General features: G+C 39.0%; 2 protein-coding genes across 7 annotated transcripts; one reads left to right on the forward strand and one right to left on the reverse strand.

Annotated features, from left to right (window-relative positions):
* Positions 1-11: 11 nt before the first annotated feature.
* LOC127765691 (uncharacterized) lies at positions 12-7,789 on the forward strand. Of its 6 annotated transcripts, none has more exons than XR_008016143.1 (9): positions 12-153; positions 347-2,252; positions 2,331-2,408; positions 2,975-3,127; positions 3,563-3,874; positions 4,035-4,157; positions 5,010-5,097; positions 6,021-6,274; positions 7,348-7,462. XR_008016143.1 is itself a non-coding variant. In XM_052290636.1 (9 exons), the coding sequence occupies exons 2-9, from the start codon at positions 606-608 to the stop codon at positions 7,527-7,529; spliced, it is 2,514 nt and encodes an 837-aa protein (XP_052146596.1). In that variant the 5' UTR covers positions 14-153; positions 347-605; the 3' UTR covers positions 7,530-7,789. The 6 variants fall into 6 exon arrangements, 4 of the variants coding, with proteins under 4 accessions (XP_052146597.1, XP_052146594.1, XP_052146596.1 ...); XR_008016142.1 differs by having other exon boundaries at positions 6,047-6,274; XM_052290636.1 differs by lacking the exon at positions 6,021-6,274 and having other exon boundaries at positions 14-153; positions 347-2,013; positions 2,083-2,252; positions 7,348-7,789.
* Positions 7,790-11,187: 3,398 nt separating this feature from the next.
* Positions 11,188-14,411, reverse strand: LOC127765693 (uncharacterized). The gene is made up of 2 exons (XM_052290639.1): positions 14,201-14,411; positions 11,188-13,788 (listed from the first exon to the last, which is right to left on the reverse strand). Exon 2 carries the CDS (start codon positions 13,652-13,654, stop codon positions 11,408-11,410), a length of 2,247 nt encoding a protein of 748 aa, XP_052146599.1. The 5' UTR covers positions 13,655-13,788; positions 14,201-14,411; the 3' UTR covers positions 11,188-11,407.
* Positions 14,412-18,453: the final 4,042 nt, after the last annotated feature.

Consider the following 18,453-nt stretch of genomic DNA (forward strand, 5'->3'; position numbering starts at 1 on the left):
CTCCTATCCATGCTCTCCAAAACTATCATTCTGAAGCCGACTCCACTCATCTACCTATATTAGTAACCGAACAATAGTCAAGCAGACAATGAGAACCAATTGGCAAACTTGATGTGAGCTCCAGTAGTAGCTCAGAAGCTGAAACCCCCAGAGGTCAGTAACTCTTTCCTGCTTTCTACACTTGTTCCCTTTTGATTCAGCTTCTGTGATGCTTATATTATTATTGTTTAAATTTTAGCAACCCAAAACTCATGAAAAGAAAAACAGAAGGCCTTTAGTCATTTATTGATCTTTGTTACCTTTTTGTATTTCTAAGAATTGATTATTCATTGCCATGTTCTTGTAGTAAAGTACATATGGCTGCCTTTTTATCATGACTTGACCTGATAATTCAAAGGTTCCAACAATCTTCCATACCAAGTCTGATGAACGCCCAAATCATACGAATCCAGAGATTTTGTGAGAAGCAAGCAACATATAACTAAATTACTAGTCAGACTAGCGAGGGATTGCCTATTCAATTTATGCAGCTTTGCAAATACAACGAACCCTTCAGTTCCAACCATCTCGAGAGAAAAGCCTACAGACATAACTAAACCAGTTCCATGGACTGGAGGGAACCAGCTAACATCTGTGAACAGAAACTACCAACAAAACGGCCATATCCTTCACTCAGTGACACCAGCAGTGAGGGATCATGCAATCGGTACCCCCGAAATCATTATGATGATACACCAATGAGAATTAAGTTTATTTGTAATTTTGGTGGTAGATTCTTACCAAGGCCGAGTGATGGTCAGCTCCGGTATGTCGGAGGTGAGAGGCACTTGATTAAAATTAGCCGGGACATTTCATGGAAAGAGCTCATCTGCAAGACATCAAAGTTAATAAGGCGAGCTCATATGATCAAATACCACCTACCAGGGGAGCCAATGAACATGCTCATTTCCATCACCTGTGATGATGACCTCCGGAATATGATTGATGAGTGCATTGTTCTAGAACGAACCAAAGTATTGTTGACCGTTTACCTCTTTGCTGATAATGATGATGAGCGCCATGTGCATTTCGTATTAGGAAGCTCATCCAGTACAGACAAGGAAGCGCAGTTCATTGCTCTTGTCAATGGGCTCGTCAGACCAGGTGAGGAATTGAAAAAGCAGAGGCTTAGAAACACCTCAGCCAATGACCTAGATCAACTTATGTTTGACATCAATGAAGAAGGGTTGTTAGCCAGGACAGACAAAGCTTCACCAAACGTCCAAAGTAAGCTCTCACCAAGTATCGTCAAGCTACCGCTGAAGACATCAAGGGAGCAGCTGGAGAACATGCCTCCAAGTTCCCAACTAGCTGTGACCAACCAAGATTACAAGGCACCAAGAAATGAAGATAACCCACTGTGTACCGCCAGAAAGACAAATAATGCTCACCTTGGCTCCTCTGTACCTTCTGAATCCACGTGCATAGGTAAGGTGGAAGCTGGGGCTCATGCTGTCTCCAGGCATCATCCAGGACAGAGAAATACTGCTACAAACATGACCAGAAAGAGCAACCAAGCAACAGAAGATCAGGTAAAAGGATCACCAAGAAAACAGCTTCCGATACAAGTAGACAGCAGAGGTGTGAATGTAGTGTCATCAAATTCAAACAACAATAGCCTAACGATGCATATACGTCTACCTGTTTATGAAAAGGTTGCATCCTTATCAGGGGGTTCAGAGAAAACAGTCAACCAGCCAACCTCCCATGATAACAAGATGAAACTAAAAACATATAGCACCCAAGAAGAAGCTGTGTCTCACTCAGCATCCCATAATAAGACGGAGATGCATAAACGTAGTCTTGACTTTCCTACTCCACCACGATGCCATGATGATACGTACAACAGTACGAACAGTACAAACCTGCATATTCTGGAGAAGTCAATTACAACTAACAACAAGCAGAAGCAACAGCCTGCAGTCATGTGCATTGACATTTTGAAGAAAAACCATCCTCCTGAACCGACCAAAGGTGAAACAGTACTTTCCTGTTCTTATCTATCTTCAGACAAGACAACTGAGCTGCAGAAAAATATTCTAGTCAGATCTTCAAGTGAGCGACAAGAACGACCCAACAGTCCAAAACCAGATGAACATTTATCAACAACAGCCCGTTCTCGATCAGTTGGTGCAGATAGAATTAGCCCTCAGATCAGAACTCCATCGCAAGAATCTAAAGATAATGTTGCACCATTTATCGAAGAGTCTGAGGTACATCTATAATCTAGTTTCTTGTTACAATTGAAAAGTTATAATTTACTGTACAAATTCTGAACAATCTTTTGGCAGGCATGTGAGACCAAGAACAGTGAGGAAGCTTTATCTGCAAACACAGTAATGGGGAGAGAACTTATAAGTAATGTCCAGGTTGTAGTGAAATCCTTATCTAATGCTACATTCAGTCACAAAAAATTGACCAATGAAATTCTACTATAATATATCAGAAAATGCTATACTCCACAAGACTAGAAGTGTAATATTATGCAAAGCATACTTTATAACGGACTTGCACATCATTTTATATATATCCAAGTTTTGTGTCGTAAACATTAGCTTTAGTTTAAAAAAAACACGGCCAGCATTCTTGGGCGTTATAAAATATACAATGTTTGGGACAAGATTTGGTCAACTTTTTAAAATTTTGACCATCAATAATTTTTGAAGTTCTTAGGTTACAAACAAAAAAATTGGTGTGTAGATTTGCCTCGAAAAGTACCATCATAATATCATAAGCTTATTAGATTTTATAAACTTACTTTAATATAACATCGAAAGTCAGGATTTTAAAATTTTGACCAAATCGTATCCAAAATGTCATATAATTTTGGCAGTGGATGCCATACAAATGACACATATTCCCAAATTTCTACCATTAAATGGGAACTAGAGTTTAAAAAAACTTATTCCTACAGTGGATGTCATACAAATGACAGGTAATAAACAATGGGGACCTTGAAGATCTCCGTGAGATAGGCTCTGGTTCATTTGGGACTGTTTTCCATGGAAGATGGAAGGGGACAGATGTTGCCATTAAGCGCATAAAGAACAGCTGTTTTATGTACCCATCGTCTCAGGCAGATAAACTGGTAAGCCTATATGAACTCACCCAGATGATTTGAGGTTGCAATAGCTAGTTAGCTACTGAGGTCTTGTACTCCAGTAATCCAACTTTTAAAAGATCCTCATGATTGTGCATGCCTATCACATGTAGTCATATTAATTTTATCTTACTCTTTGAATTGAAAAAAGAAATAAAACTATAGATCAACAATCCCACCAATATGTCCTATAAACCAACTACATTGGCCAATATCGGACCCAGACCAGGGAGCTCCTCACCAGGTGAGAACAGCTGGTATGGAATACGACCAAGAGCTGCAGTGGCCAACTGGTTCCAGAAATAAGACACCTCTATGGCTCTGAAATCCTAGTATAGAAATTCAGTATTAACTAAAATTTAGCACTATAAAAAAAATGTGCTGCAAATATTACTGTGTTGCCCATCATGTATTGTCATGCAGATCACAGAATTTTGGAGAGAGGCTGCTATAATCTCAAAACTTCACCATCCAAATGTTCTAGCACTTTATGGTATTGTAAATAATGGACCTGGGGGAACATTAGCTACTGTAACAGAATTCATGATCAATGGATCCCTCAAGAAAGTCCTCCTTCACAAAAACAAATATCTTGATTGGCGCAAGCGCATAATGGTTGCAAAGGATGCAGCCATTGGAATGGAATACTTGCACTCCAAGGACATTGTCCACTTTGATCTGAAATGTGATAACTTGTTGGTGAATATTAAGGATCCCTCTCGTCCCATATGCAAGGTATGTTCACTTAACGTTACAGTAGCATAGATTATGACAAAATTATCTTGTACATGCAAATGTGTGGATAAATATGTTTCACACCTTAGATTTGTTATATAAACTGAAGGATATTGTGTATAAAACTGGGGGCCGTAACAGACAAATAATGGTGCAACAGGTTGCTGATTTTGGTTTGTCGAAGATGAAACAAGCGACTCTTGTTTCTGGTGGAATGAGAGGAACTCTTCCTTGGATGGCTCCAGAATTGCTGACAATGAGTGGCACAAAAGTATCCGAAAAGGTAAAGTTCTGATTTCCAATTTGCATATTTGCATGTGAAAAAGGGAAAGATAGACAGTACCTGTTGTGTTTTTATAAATTCGAAATTTGGAGATCCCCTGGAAAAACAGCTTTATAGCGTTAATATTATCATTATTAGTTAAAAAATGGATGTTGTAGAGTTTGACATGCACCCCCCATAGCCGAAGGAGAAAGATTTCACATATCAAACTGACAGTTTATTACTTGATGTTATTAGATAGCATATATGTAACAAAAGAAAGGTGGGCTTTACATTTTATAAATAAATGAGATACTGGTGTACTTGGCATTTACTCATCAGACCACCAAACCGTATCGGTATGATCAAGATATGTATCTTGATGTGCTCACTAGCAGTTATCTATTACGATCAACCACCACTGATTTCTGCCCTATAAAAGACAACGACTGACTTTTGTCCTAAAAAAGCAACCACTGACTTCTAACAAGAACTAAACTACTGAAGGATATAATTTTTTTTTCGCCGGGACGGTAAAGGAATGTCGGCTGTAGTATATTAAGAAAAGGAGAGAATGTACAGTGTAGCGAGGCTTTGCAGCCCGCGCCTATTTACTGAAGGATATAATCATTAGCGGTTCATGAAAACATAGGAGCACAGAAACTAAGCCATACTTATTTTCTTTTTCAAAGACAATGTAGGGGAGGCCCCCACAGTTAGATTTTATTAAAAGATATTATGTACAAAGATTACAACAGATAATTCACGCATTCATCAAAGAATTAAGGTGTGCCATGAAAAAGAGAACCGCACTGTCTTTCTTGGAATTTTATATTTTCTAGCCTGAAACACATGGTTTTTATGCTAATACAGATTGATGTATATTCATTTGGCATTGTGATGTGGGAAATTCTGACTGGTGAGGATCCATATGACGGCATGCACTATGGAGGAGTCATAGGTATGCATTTAATACAGATACTCTGGAAAAAAAATAAACTCGTTTGCTGAGTTGCATGTTCTGTTGCTTTGATCCTAAACTCGATAATTAACCCTCTAGGTCTGCAAAATTGATAATAAGGCAAGGCAGGACAAACCCAGGCTTAGACTAGTGATTAATTCCTTGTGTCCCAACACACATATTACAGTATTAGCAAAATTCCTTTGCCTCACTGACAAGTCACAACCATAGCTCAGTGAAATAACCGATTGTCACATAAAGGAAGGGGTGAACATTCAGTTGCATATAAGAAATTCACCTTAAATTAGTAATTATAGTGATGATAGTGCAAACCAATTTTGTTTTTTAAGTTTTCTGGAAAAAAAAAAGTCAAGTCAAAATTTGAGAACATTCTTGCAAAGTAAAATCTGTCCAAAGATATACAAGAGTTTGATTTATATCCATAATAATCAATTATCCATTCATCTCACATGATAATGTCAAAAATAAAATAAGTTATACTCCCTCTGGTCATAAATATTTGGCGTTTATAACTAGATTTGGTTTGTCGTGTGTGAGGTAGGGGCACTCACACAAGTGGTGACCTAAATGTAGTTTGTCATGTCATCGTACAAGGGTTACATTTTATTCAACTCCAAAGTTTGAAATATTGTATATGCATTCACTGTCTACAGAGATCGTGTACTCCCTCCGTCTCAATATAAGTGCAACCTAGTACAGATGTGGCATATCCTAAGACTACGAATCTGAACAGCTATCTGTCCAGATTCATAGTCCTAGGATATGTCACACCTATTAGGTTGCGCTTATATAGAGACCGAGGGAGTAGTTTTCAGGCTGTCACTAAGGAAGCCATTCAAGTATTCAAAATATACAGCAACTATAGATGTTAAATTTGAACATCTTCCTATATGTATCATCAGAAATGATAAACAGGCAATAAAACCAGGTTCACAAAATCAGAAGTCACCACTGGTAACCAAGATTAGGTGAGATATCAGTTTACTTTCAAGTAAATTGCACCCACGGTACAACAACTTGGCAAGTGGGTGCGATATAGCGCAAGAACTTGAGAATTGAACGTCCGAGTGCAACAACTTGACAAGTGGGTGCGTTCTAGTACAAGAACTTGACAATTTAGTATTTTGGTGAATCAATTTGGCTAAGCATATGCTAGGTGAGGTTTTTCACGATGTCGATATGCCAATACACAGTAATCCTATGGATATTACCTTATAATATTGAATTTAATCTTTAAGAATTATATTGCACATACAATTTACATTCAGTTACCTTTAAGAATTTTTTGTTTTCTTCACCTTCTCAAATATTAACCGAAATATAATAATTTCTACATCCAGTTTAATTGACTTTCAGTTATTAGTTATTAGAGTTATTAGTTATTAGGATAAAAATATAAATATGTTTATACGAATCCACGCTAGTATATTGTCAAGTACTTAAAATTTTGAATTTATATAAAAAATGCTCCAAATAATTAAGTTGTCACAACTTCTTAATTTATTGTATCAAAATCGTACCTACCTTGCAAGTTGTTGCATTTATACGATCACTTATAAAGTTCTTATACTAAATTACACCTTCTTGCCAAGTTGTTGCACTAGAACGCTCATTTTTCAAGTTATTACACCAAATTGCACCCACCTGCCAAGTTGTTGCACCGTGGGTGCAATTTACTCTTTAATTTCCATGCTTGTCCTAGCTTGTTAGAGACCATTCCAGGTGATTGTGTCTGAACAGTGGCTAAATTAGGTAGATCCTGGCTGAATTTATCCTGTTTGCAAGCAATCCATGATTTACTAAGGCTGTTTACAGCAAGTCATTTTCCCAACTACCACTCCCTCATTTTCCACGTGCATGCTTACCAAATTGCTAAATGGTGCATTTTTTGCAAAAAAAAAAAAAGGATAGAAAAGTTGCTTTAAAAGATCATATTAATCCATTTTTCAAGTTTATTTTAGCTAAAGCTTAATTAATCATACACTAATCGATTGCTCCGTTTTGTGTGTGGGGAGGTGGAGTTCCTAACCTCCGTCTCCGAACACAGCCTAACAGAGTTTAGAGACTAGCAATTCTTAGCCAGTTTTTGAAAACTACTTCACTGAGGGAGGTCACTGCATTCTGCAAAGTTGATTGAGACATTATAATGCTCTGCATATAATTTTCATTAATTATAGCGTAGAAATGCAAGATTCATATGCTAATAAAATGGCATACCAAAAAATGCAGGGGGCATTTTGAGTAACACACTGAGGCCACCAGTGCCAACTTCATGTAACCTGGAATGGAGGAAACTGATGGAGCAGTGCTGGTCAACTGAACCTGAGCGACGACCTTCCTTCGCTGAAGTTGCAACCCGTCTTCGCTCCATGCTAGAAGCAAGCCAAAGTGTGACTCTGAGAGTTAATTAGCATCACTCTCTGTCTGTATATCTATCATTTAGGTGCATGCTACAGAATTGCAAATATGAATGTTTCTTCTTATATTGAGTATCGCTTATAAGTATGCAATTGTATAACTCCTGCAGACCAAAGCTGACTATCGGGTGCCCCCTGTCTTGTATTGTACATGCATGTATCCACAGCATGAAACTGTAGGGGAAAAAGTAAACAGAAGCTCCCTTATCTATGTGAAGATCTTTACACTTTAGTGGGGATACTTTAAAGTTATCCAGATTCTGCATTCCGATTGTTTTATTCAAAAGGAACGCCTAGAGATGCATAACTTATAGTATCGGCCCTCAGATATGCATGCAGCACGCTCTATACCTACACACTAACTATTGTTTTAGGTGCAGCACATGTTTGGCACATTACCTATGTGAATGCATCATATCAGAGTTCATGTGTTGAAAATCAACAAGAGGTTACTACTGAGTTACCTTTGTGTCTCTTCGGATCTTCAGAGCTTGGTTCAGAAAATCTCTCGATCAGACAGTTGACTAAACATTGTTGCCAGTGCTTAACCAAAGCTACAAAGATACACGCAACATTGAATTCGACTTCCAAACTACATGGGGCCCTTCAGTTGTGACCTATGACCTGGCAGCGACACCTGCCACAAACATAGTACTGTTATACATTTGGTTAATCTTTTGATTACAAACAAGTCTGAATTACCATATACAACAAGTTACCGAAGGTTATTCATCCAGAGATCATGCACATGTAAACTAAGGAAATAAGACAGTAGATTTAACAACTTGATATTTCCTAGAAGTCCAGTTCAAAATGAGTGTACCTAGATTATAGAACTTCCAGAAACTGTTTTGACAATTTATGGTAACAAAATACCGAACCGCCAAACAACTCAGCAAGCATATAACTAGTGTTTTGTTTGAAGGAAACAAGGCCCAAAAAGGTCTGCAGCTCTAGATTATATCAGAAAGTGCAGTAAAGACCCAGCTGTTAGAGAAGGGACCATGGTGAAATAGTTCTGCAAAGATGCATCAGAATTGAAGTCTTGAACCATGCTTGATTGTTCATTGCTCACTACAAGAAATGTGGATCAAGCACACTGAATCGCTGGTTCATTAATCATCATTTAGTTTCTGCCTACCTTGTTCTGTTGGGAGCAAGATGCATTTGTACACCACAGCAATGAGGGCCAGAAAGATGTATCTAATGCAAATAACTAAATAAGCACACAAAGCCAGCTTATTTTCCTGACAATCCTGGCACAGGTAACATATTCAAATATCAGTAGTTTTAGGGTTATGTTATTGATGAAACTGAGTAGAGATTAGCCATTAGCCATGTTATTTTTATTAATAATTTTAATATTAAATTGGAATTGTAAATCACAACCCAAACCAGATACTCCCTCCATTTCATATTATAAGTCATTTGACTTTTTTTCTAGTCAAACTTAAGTTTGACCAAATTTATAAAAAAATATAGTATTATTTTCAACACAAAACAAGAATATTATCAAACTATATTCAATGTTAGATTTAATGAAACTAATTTTATATTTTAGATGTTAAATTTTTTCTATAAACTTGGTCAAACTTAACAAAGTTTGACTAAGAAAAAAATCAAACGACTTATAATATGAAATGGAGGAAGTACTAATCAAGGGTATTGACCTCAATACATGTCAAAACTGATCAAAGGCCACTAGCAGAAATTTGTTCTGAGCTTGAGCAATTTAAAATGCTCTTGAGTAAGAGTAACAAGTACATAGCTATCAAGAAACATTACCTTTCTTCAGCCTTATGCACAGGATAAGACACCAAACAGCTTCACATAGAAGATTGATTCCTTGTATGTCAAGGAAATTTTGTAGAAGCCCTCGTCATCTCTAACGACAAGGTGTATCTACGCCCACACATTATTTGAGACAGTAAGGGCCCTAAGGTGTAAGCTGATACAGTAAAGTTTTAAATGGTACACAAGGAAATAACAAACTTTCACAAGATAACAGATACAAATAGCTACTTGACATTGAATGTAACTATCCATATTAGACTGTGTTGTTGAATATTATCATCTACTCCCTCTGCTCCTTTTTACTTGTTTAGGACATCAGAATAGTCTACAATGCACATGTTTTATTATTGCCTTTTCTAATCATATATCATGAAAATTACAGAAACAAAATAAAAGTATTTTCATGACAAAACTAATAATATCATTCTTACATATATAATAGTGAACAGAGAGGGGTGCTAATTTGTTGGATGAGAAAACATGCCATTGAAATTTACAAGATGTCCACACTGGAGGATTCATAAGAATTTTGCATTTATCTGCTTGTTGATATATCAACGTGACCTCTTCATTAGAACTTTAGACAAAACATCACATATTTTTACTAGAATTGATTAATATGTTCTGTAACTAGATTCCATGTACATAAATGCTGCTGACCCTTAATCCTAATCCTGCAACAAATATTGCATGATTATAATCTGATAATTCATTGACTTCCGCTTTAAAGCTAGCAAACTTTGCCCTGTCCTGAAAGCTGATTTAAAATCTCCATTGCTAATACATAATATAATCTAAAAAAAGTTATTTGCAAAATTCAAGCTTATAACATCCATCAACAGTTTTAATCCATAAGTCAACTTCCACTAGCTTGAGCTTCACATATAAGTAGGATTTACAAATTACATATAACTTCAGATTATTGGGTGAGATACAAAAATACACCAAATGCTCTTACTTAGTGGTGGTTTGCATTTTGGGCATCATATTTTCATTGCATACTGATAGTAAAAGGTAACCAATTAAGGAACATTTGACAAATACTCCAGCTATTTATCTTCGGCTCAAATAAATAAACAATTAACATTTTCCTACCTCGCTTCTCCACTGTGCAAACAACAGCAGGCATTCAAGTCATACAGACCAAAACGCCAATGGCATTTTCAGATTATGCCCTTACCTTTTATACCATGGAACTTGTTTTCTCAAATATTTTGGTATGGCCCAAGCATGTCAGATGGGACTAGTACTAACCAATACAGACCAAGCAGGCTTTCAGCATCAAAGATGAAAATGCCTACTCTGTTTACTATTATAAGAAAAATATGATGATGCAACAATCTTTGAGGCGAGGACAAAATGCAGGGTTCTGTTTCATCTTCAAGTTTGAATATGTACATACCTCCCATATGATGTTTACAAGCATTTACTATATTGGACAACATTGTACACAACAGCATCTATTATGCATGAACAAAATCAAATTAGAAATGAAAGATTCCACTGACCTGTAAACCAATTAAGAATACATAAATAATTTTAGTTATTAATAAGGTCCAGCAAAGATATCCGGAAAAGGTGTCACTTATAAATAGGATTGACACATGGAAGTGACCTGCTGTCATGATTACCATATTTTAGTCACACACAATCAATGATTCTTTTGAATTGATAAAGTAATAACACATTGATATGAACCACTATTCAGATTAGCATATCCATAAGATAAACATGAGGTTCACTCAAGAAAAACAGAAGTCAACAGTGACCATAAATCTCCTAAAAGCTTCCACTGACAAACTGCCACATGAGCTTCTAATTAGTACTTCATCTTCTAGAGTTGCTTAATAGTATAGTTATAACGACAAATTCATGTCAGAACACCCCACAGTTACAACAGAAGCTATCCCCCTATTCCCCTGAATGATTAGCTCAAACTATCCTAGTGCGCAAAGGTAATGGTCAAAACTCAAAAGTAATAAAAGGCAGGAAACTATAGAACCTAGCGTTGTCTACATATTTATAGCTTCAAAATGGGAGGTGAACAGAGGCATCTTGGAAGCAATCAACTGTTTTACTCAGCATTCAGAAGTTGCCTTTGACGATTCCACCGTTTCTGTGATCTCCTGAAGAAGTTCTTTAGAAATAGCAGCTGGGTCGAGCTCATAGCTATCTTTAGGGACATTTGGAGCTTCTTCCCCTGACATCCTATAAAAGGGCACCTGATGTGAAAACCTAAACATCTCTTCTTTGGGAATTTTCTTGATGGCATTCAGGTCCTGATTTCGCTGAAATACTGTTCGAAACCCAGCAACCTTGACCAAGGGAATGACAGAAATGCCAAGATCCTCGTCATAATCATCCAGTACCTCAACTACATCATAGGCATGGAGAACTTTATCTGGAGTATCTTCATCCCAGTCAGGGGACCAATTTCGATACACAGCCCAGATGTTACCTTTCTGTGGATAAATTTTTATAACCCCACGTGGGCCTTTCTCCCATTTAATCTGGTGAGAGAACATGTTGAGTATATCACAGGTTTCATATCTACAAATCCGGAAATCACCACATGTCTTTGTGAAGCCAGACGAGACCCAGTTCAAAGAACCAAATTCACTGTTTGTCCTTGATGTGAGAAAGCTAATTTTGAGCTGGAATGGCTCCAAGGAGAGAACTTTCTGAATAAATGCATAATAACGAGGCATACCATCTTCATCATCATATGTAGCCCAAATTTGATCACTCTGAAAACATTCTTCAGTACGATCCTTATCGAAGTCATGGAAATCAGGATCAGGAACATTATAAGATAAAGGATCATCATTTTCATCATCAGCATCTGTGCTATTAACAGAAGCATTGTCCTCTGGATCAACATGTGCAGCTTGACGTGCAGTAGAATCATCTGATGCAAGAGATTCATCATCCCCACCACTTTCTTTAAACATGTTTTTCTTATTCTTTTTTCCATTAGCAGCAACCTGTGATCTTTTAGTCTGCATCTCCTTTAGCTTGTCCTTTAAATCGCTCTTTGCTTTTTCCATCAAAATACCTCTAACATCAAACTGCGTGAAGGTCTTGACTAAGCTGATGCGAGTAGGAGGTCTGGGTTTCCAACTGAATCCACCATTAACACCTTGAAAATGATGTGCTCCACTGTTGGTAGAAAATGATATATTTCCACCTGGAACTCCAAAATAATTGGCCCCTGAACCTGATAGAATGGATGAAGAACCAATTCCAACATCGTTACCCGTAGTTCTCATCTTCTTAGATGAGTTGCCACCTGTTCCAAGGTTAAGATTCTCTGAGATATTCACTTGCCTTTTTGGTGGATTGTACTTCCTCCGAAGAGCTTCTTCCCTTCTAGCAGCTGCTTGTGCCTCCTCCCTCTCTCTCCTAACTTTCTCATATGTGTGATGAACCACATTCGCGGCTTGAGCAGCAGCAGCAGATGATGCGGTAGCACTAGCTGCGCCAGCTGTCCTTGAGAACGGACCCCATTGGAAATTTCTACTACCATTTGTGTTTTGATTTGCACCACTGATGTTTGGATCATGTACAGCATGAACACTCTCGGTGGGTGGCATTGGTACCTCTTTTGCTAGGAATGGCTCACGGCAGGTAGGGCAGAGAAGATTGTGATTTAGATACACTTTCAGGTATTCATAATTCATCTTGCATTTGTTGCATGAGGTCCAAAATGTAGGTGGCTTTGCTGGAGGTGGAGCAGGAGCCTGACGGGGAGGGGGAGGGGGAGGGGGTGGGCGCTGGCGCACTGAAGATGTTGCTGGTCCTGCCTTTTGCTTGTTTCCTCTTGTCACCTTGGAAGTAGCAGCATTGGCTGCAAAATTATAAAAGCCATTGGATGCACCAGGAGCTGCACTTGCTTTATTTGTTTGAGATGTATTCCGTTTCAGAACCATTAGTTTCCTTTTTTGGTCATACAGAGCTCTCTTTGTTTTATCCGACAGCACAGTCCACGCCTCTTGGACCATCTTGAAAGCACCCTCAGCACCCACCGACTTGTTCTTGTCAGGATGGAGCTGAAGGACCAACTTCCTGTACTGCTTCTTTAGAGTCTCATCATCAGCAGAAGTCTCCACGGAAAGGATAGAGTACCAATCCTTCTCCCCAGAAATTAGCACCTCTGAAGCAAGATAGAGATCCAAGGTGGTGATCATCTGAACAATGCCCTCAAGCCCAGGAAAGAGAGCCTGCGCCTTCAGGGCGAACTTCTTGGCCCCCTGCAGGTCCTTCGATTCAAACTTCCTCTCTGCAATCTCCTTCGCCCTAAGAGCCTCATCCTTATTGCACTCCATTCCGTCGTATCCCGAAAAGCTACCAAGAAAAACAAGCCCTCACAGCAGATTCACAAAACAGTCCAACCCCAAAGTACCACAAAGCTGTTTCTTCTAATCCGAATTGAGCGAGCACGTGTGATGCTCCCGGTTACCTACAAAAATGAAACAAATGTATCCAATAACTATTAAGCGTATGCAGTGGCGGATCTAACACGTGTGATGCTCTCGGTTACCTACAAAAATGAAACAAATGTATCCAATAACTAACTATTAAGCGTATGCAGTGGCGGATCTAACATGGGGCATGGGGGGGTTCAGTTGATCTGAACCCCCAAACTTTTTGGGAACCATCAACTTGTTATCAGTATTTTCTAAGGTTAAGGCAGATTTCTAGAACAGGAGCTAGGGTTAACGCCAATTTCGAGAAAAAGTGCGTGGGGAGAGAGAGATGGGACAGAGGATGTGCGTAACGGATGCGGCGGGAGCAGCAGGACGAACGACGGCGACCCTGCTCGCTCGCGCGCGCCATGGATGGGGATCGGCGGTGGCGGAGGATGTGCTCACCAGGATGGATGCGGCGGAAGCAGCAGGACGAACGACGGCGACCCTGCTCGCTCGCGCGCGCGCGCGATGGGTGGGGATCGGCGCGGGCGGCGGTGGCGGAGGATGTGCCCGCCAGGATGCGGCGGAAGCAGCAGGACGAACGACGGCGCCCCCTGCTCGCTCGCGCGCGTGATGGATGGGGATCGACGGCGGCGGCGGCGGCGGCGGGCGGACAAACTGACGAGGAGGGGTCAGGATAACTCAGCACGACTATACATCAAAAATGGCGAGGGTAATTTAGTAATTTCGCCTAGCACCAGGATTGCACATCCCATCCCCACAGCTACTCACTAATGCTATTTCCTCCGTCCCAAAATGCTGCTACTACAATGGGCACGAATCTGAGTCCAAATTTGTTGTTCTAGGATGGATCAAATCTCATCCATCCCATCCTAGGTAACAACATTTTAGGACGGAGGAAATATTCTCAAATGTGTGGGTTCCGCCTAAATACCACTTCAAATAAGGGTTTCGATAAAATATCACTCATAATAGCATCCATGCTAGAATACTGTTTCGGACAAAATTGTCCTTAGCCTCTTTTTCTTCCTCTCTCTTCTGCAGCTTCTTTCTTCAACACCTCGGGCGAAAAGGAGGGATGCTTGTGCTACGTCGCCTTTTCATGACGATAGGCGTGGGCTATGAGAGCCTCGCCTGCAAAGCCTCTAGGGCTAGGACCACTCGACGTGGAGACCAAGCGGCAACGTTGTGCGAGGAGAAGGGGAAGAGGCAGCGATGTGCGTCGTGGTCGTTGTCGCCGTCATTGAAGGCCGCCAGGAGACATCGTCATCACTGATGGTCAAGGGTGATTCGGACGCCGCCGCTGGTGAAAAAAAAAGAAGAGGCGGCCGTCCTTGTGAAGCACGAGCACCTGGGCCGCGTCGTCAACGTCGCAGTCGTGGACAAAGAGGATCAAGCACTCGATTCGCCGCCGCCCCCATCGATCTGCCGCCACCAGCGCCACCGGTCACCCTTGGCTTATTATCTTTTAGGTCGCCGGGGCTAGGAGGAGAGACGTCGGCGGAGGGGAGAAGGTGGAAGAAGGGTAGAGACGAGGGCATTTTTCTCTGATCAGGTATTTTAGCGTGTAGCCATCACTTGATAGTGCCATTTTATTGAAGCTCATTCTCAAGATGGCATTTGAGCGAAACCCACTCTTCAAGATGGCATAATCTCAATTTTCTTATCCCCACCCTATCCAAAACGGTGAAAATCTAAAAGATGAAAATAATATCCAATAGTCCTAATCCTATTTTTTGAACGGAGACCTTTTGAGACGGTGGATTTTTATTTTAATTTTTTTTTAGATTTGAGGTGGTGGATAATACATATTAGGTACGATCGGCACTTCCCAGTTAGGCACGGCTCATCAAACGGGTTGTGTCGTGTTTGCCCACGTGCTGAGGCTGGAGCCAGGCATGGCCTAATGAGATATCAGGTTGTGTCATGTTGGCCTTGCACAATCAGGGTACATGAGCCGTGTCAAGGCTCGTTAACCAAAATTTGATATATACCAAGAAAAAAATGTGAATAGAGTCCATTTGATCATCATGCACAAAACTCTGGTGAAGCTTTGGCAAGGTTCTTCGCTCACTGATAGCACATTCCTTTTCCTCCTCGTCAAGCATCGTCGTGGCCCTTCACTTCCTACTTTCTCCGCTGAGACTGTGAGCCCCCAACGCCTGACCTGCTTAGTGGATGTGCTTGCAAATGGGGTTGGTTGCGCCACCACGCTGATCGTGCAGGGCCACGTCAATGAGCACCCACCATCGCTTCCTCTGCTCCAAGCCACTGCCTTCCTCGATTCTTTCGTTCTCCTTTCGTCCTAGATCCTACTCAGATGGTAGTTGCTCGATTAGCGACTGTTCACCAGTCGTCAGTCGTCATTGTGCCACACGGGCCAGGGTGTGTCATGCCATTCCTGGCCCATATTGTGCTAGTTCGCTACATGCACTTGTGTTGGCACGCTGGGTCGGGTAGCATCCCAAGCACGGTATGGCTAGATAGGTCGTGCCACAGCCAAAACGGCTCATGTTGTTCCTAGGCCGTGAACTGCACATGCGAGCCTGAGCGGACACGAAAAGACCAAGCCCATTTGACAACTTATAGGATGATTTGACAAGCTCATAGTCATTCTTATGTTTATATAAATGAGATCAATTAAGATACCTCTGACACACTTAATGTCGAATTAAAGGGAAACTATTTATTTTAATATGTTCCTTTCCATAATAGCGATTACACTCTAGCCGACACAAAAACAATAACACATTTTTTTCCCAAAATAACATGCAAGCACTATATACTCTAGAAAACTTATCCATTTTGTTTTTTATTAGATCAACTCCAAGTAGCGTTGTCTGAGACAAAATTTATTTCAATATGCAGAATGAGGATAAACCGATCTCATGGAGATATACACATATGTATTGCTTATCTCATTGGTGAAAATGAAAATATTTTCTCACTAAATCAACACTGATTGGAGAGTATTATTTATGAGAAATTAATCTCGACTTGTAGAAACATAGGGATATGGTAGACATTATTTCAACTACAATGTGTGGTTTTCGCAGCAACTCTAGGGAATCCACACCACACAAGGAGTTGGAGTTGACGCTGAGTAGATGGGGAAATAGCCTCAAGGCACCCAACACGACGATTTTCTCTTCCTTCTTAGACACAATCACGCAGCGATACTTGGCCACCTGGGAATACGAGATATTGATACTTTTTCTAACCTTTTTCATTGTTTTTATCCCTTTTACTTATATGTTATTTAAACTAATATTTTTAATCAAATAGATAATTAAATTTTTTTACCCAAAACAAACATATTATCAAAATATATTAAATGTTAATTGTAAGGAAACTAATTTTGTGTGGTAGATATTAAATATATTTTAATATAGACTGGTCAAAATTAAGTAAATTTGGCTAGGAAAAATGTCCAAACGACTTATAACATAAAATGGAGGGAGTAGTAATTATCATGACATATTAATAATATTAGTTAGTAGTAATTTTTACACGAGTTATTAGTAATTACTGTGAGTTACTAGTAACATTATATATTACTAAAAATATTTGCAATTTTATTAGAAAAACATTTGAGAGTGGCATTTGTTATGAATCCGATGGACATAATGCACTAAATATTTTTATGAGTGACCTACCATATCTACAAATGTGTTGCTTAAAAAGGTATGAGTATTTATTTCCTACTTTTTTATATAAATAAATGTAAGAAAAAAATATATCGTTAATGTATATGTCTATCTAAAAAGTAATTTCATCACATTAAAACATTTAATAAATTTTGTGGTACTGTCATATTCTATCTAATCTAGTTTTAAGTCGTTAACACATATGTAAATAGTTTTACATGTAAATTAGTTTTTATTCCCTAATGGGCAACCGATGAGTCTCTTATTATCTACTTTCATAGCAGACTCTTCAGCCATAAATACTCAAATACTCGTCATATTCAATACTAATATATTGTCGGTCTTAAAAGGTATGAGTATAGTTTAACTCCATAGTGTTGCCACAAATATTCGTCATAATAATGGTATTACTTTCGATGATAAAATGTATGTATATTTTTTATTCACCTTATCTAAATATCCAATAAGTATTTAGGACCATTTGTAAGAATCCTAGGTTATAGGACAAGTGTTTCCAAGAAAACCTTTTTTTTTTGGTGGAAAACATGGATATGTTCAAGTATTAATCACTAAACATTGGCTTAAGTATATATCCTTCGTGGATATAGATATCAGATTAATAAAAATCCATTATCTAGAAAAATGAACCACTAAACCATCCATTTTCCTGAAAGTTTTGTGCAAATAACAGTAGGTTGAACTATGGCAATGGCTAAATAGATGTTCGTGAGAAGTACTTCCTTCCTTTACAAATATAAGAGATTTTGGGTTTATATTTTTATCCACAGGATTCTACTAACCACCACTCATTATTTAATTCACTTAATTTTACATCACTACCCTCATCATTTAATAAGAAGTATTATAGTCTTTTTCCCCTTCATTTTTACTCATTTCTTCGAAAAATTCTCAACATAAAATAGAATGTGGTCTATTGCCTGGACAAAGGCACTACAAATTTAAACAAACATTTGTTCATATATGTTGTATTAGGCTATTTCATATCCTGTCGTAGTCTTTAAAAACAAACCTAGAAAGGCCATAATT

The sequence above is a fragment of the Oryza glaberrima genome, chromosome 3 (genome assembly GCF_000147395.1).
Source record: "Oryza glaberrima chromosome 3, OglaRS2, whole genome shotgun sequence".
In the NCBI taxonomy this organism is placed as follows: domain Eukaryota; kingdom Viridiplantae; phylum Streptophyta; class Magnoliopsida; order Poales; family Poaceae; genus Oryza; species Oryza glaberrima.

What these genes read in the sequence shown, in the direction of transcription:
- LOC127765691 (XM_052290634.1), top strand. Translation starts at nt 606, where the DNA reads ATGGACTGGAGGGAACCAGCTAACATCTGTGAACAGAAACTACCAACA. An exon ending in AACTTATAAGTAATGTCCAG is followed by an intron (nt 2,409 to 2,974) that starts GTTGTAGTGAAA and finishes TACAAATGACAG; the next exon opens with GTAATAAACAATGGGGACCT. An exon ending in CCTCTCGTCCCATATGCAAG is followed by an intron (nt 3,875 to 4,034) that starts GTATGTTCACTT and finishes ATGGTGCAACAG; the next exon opens with GTTGCTGATTTTGGTTTGTC.
- LOC127765693 (XM_052290639.1), bottom strand. Translation starts at nt 13,654, where the DNA reads ATGGAGTGCAATAAGGATGAGGCTCTTAGGGCGAAGGAGATTGCAGAG.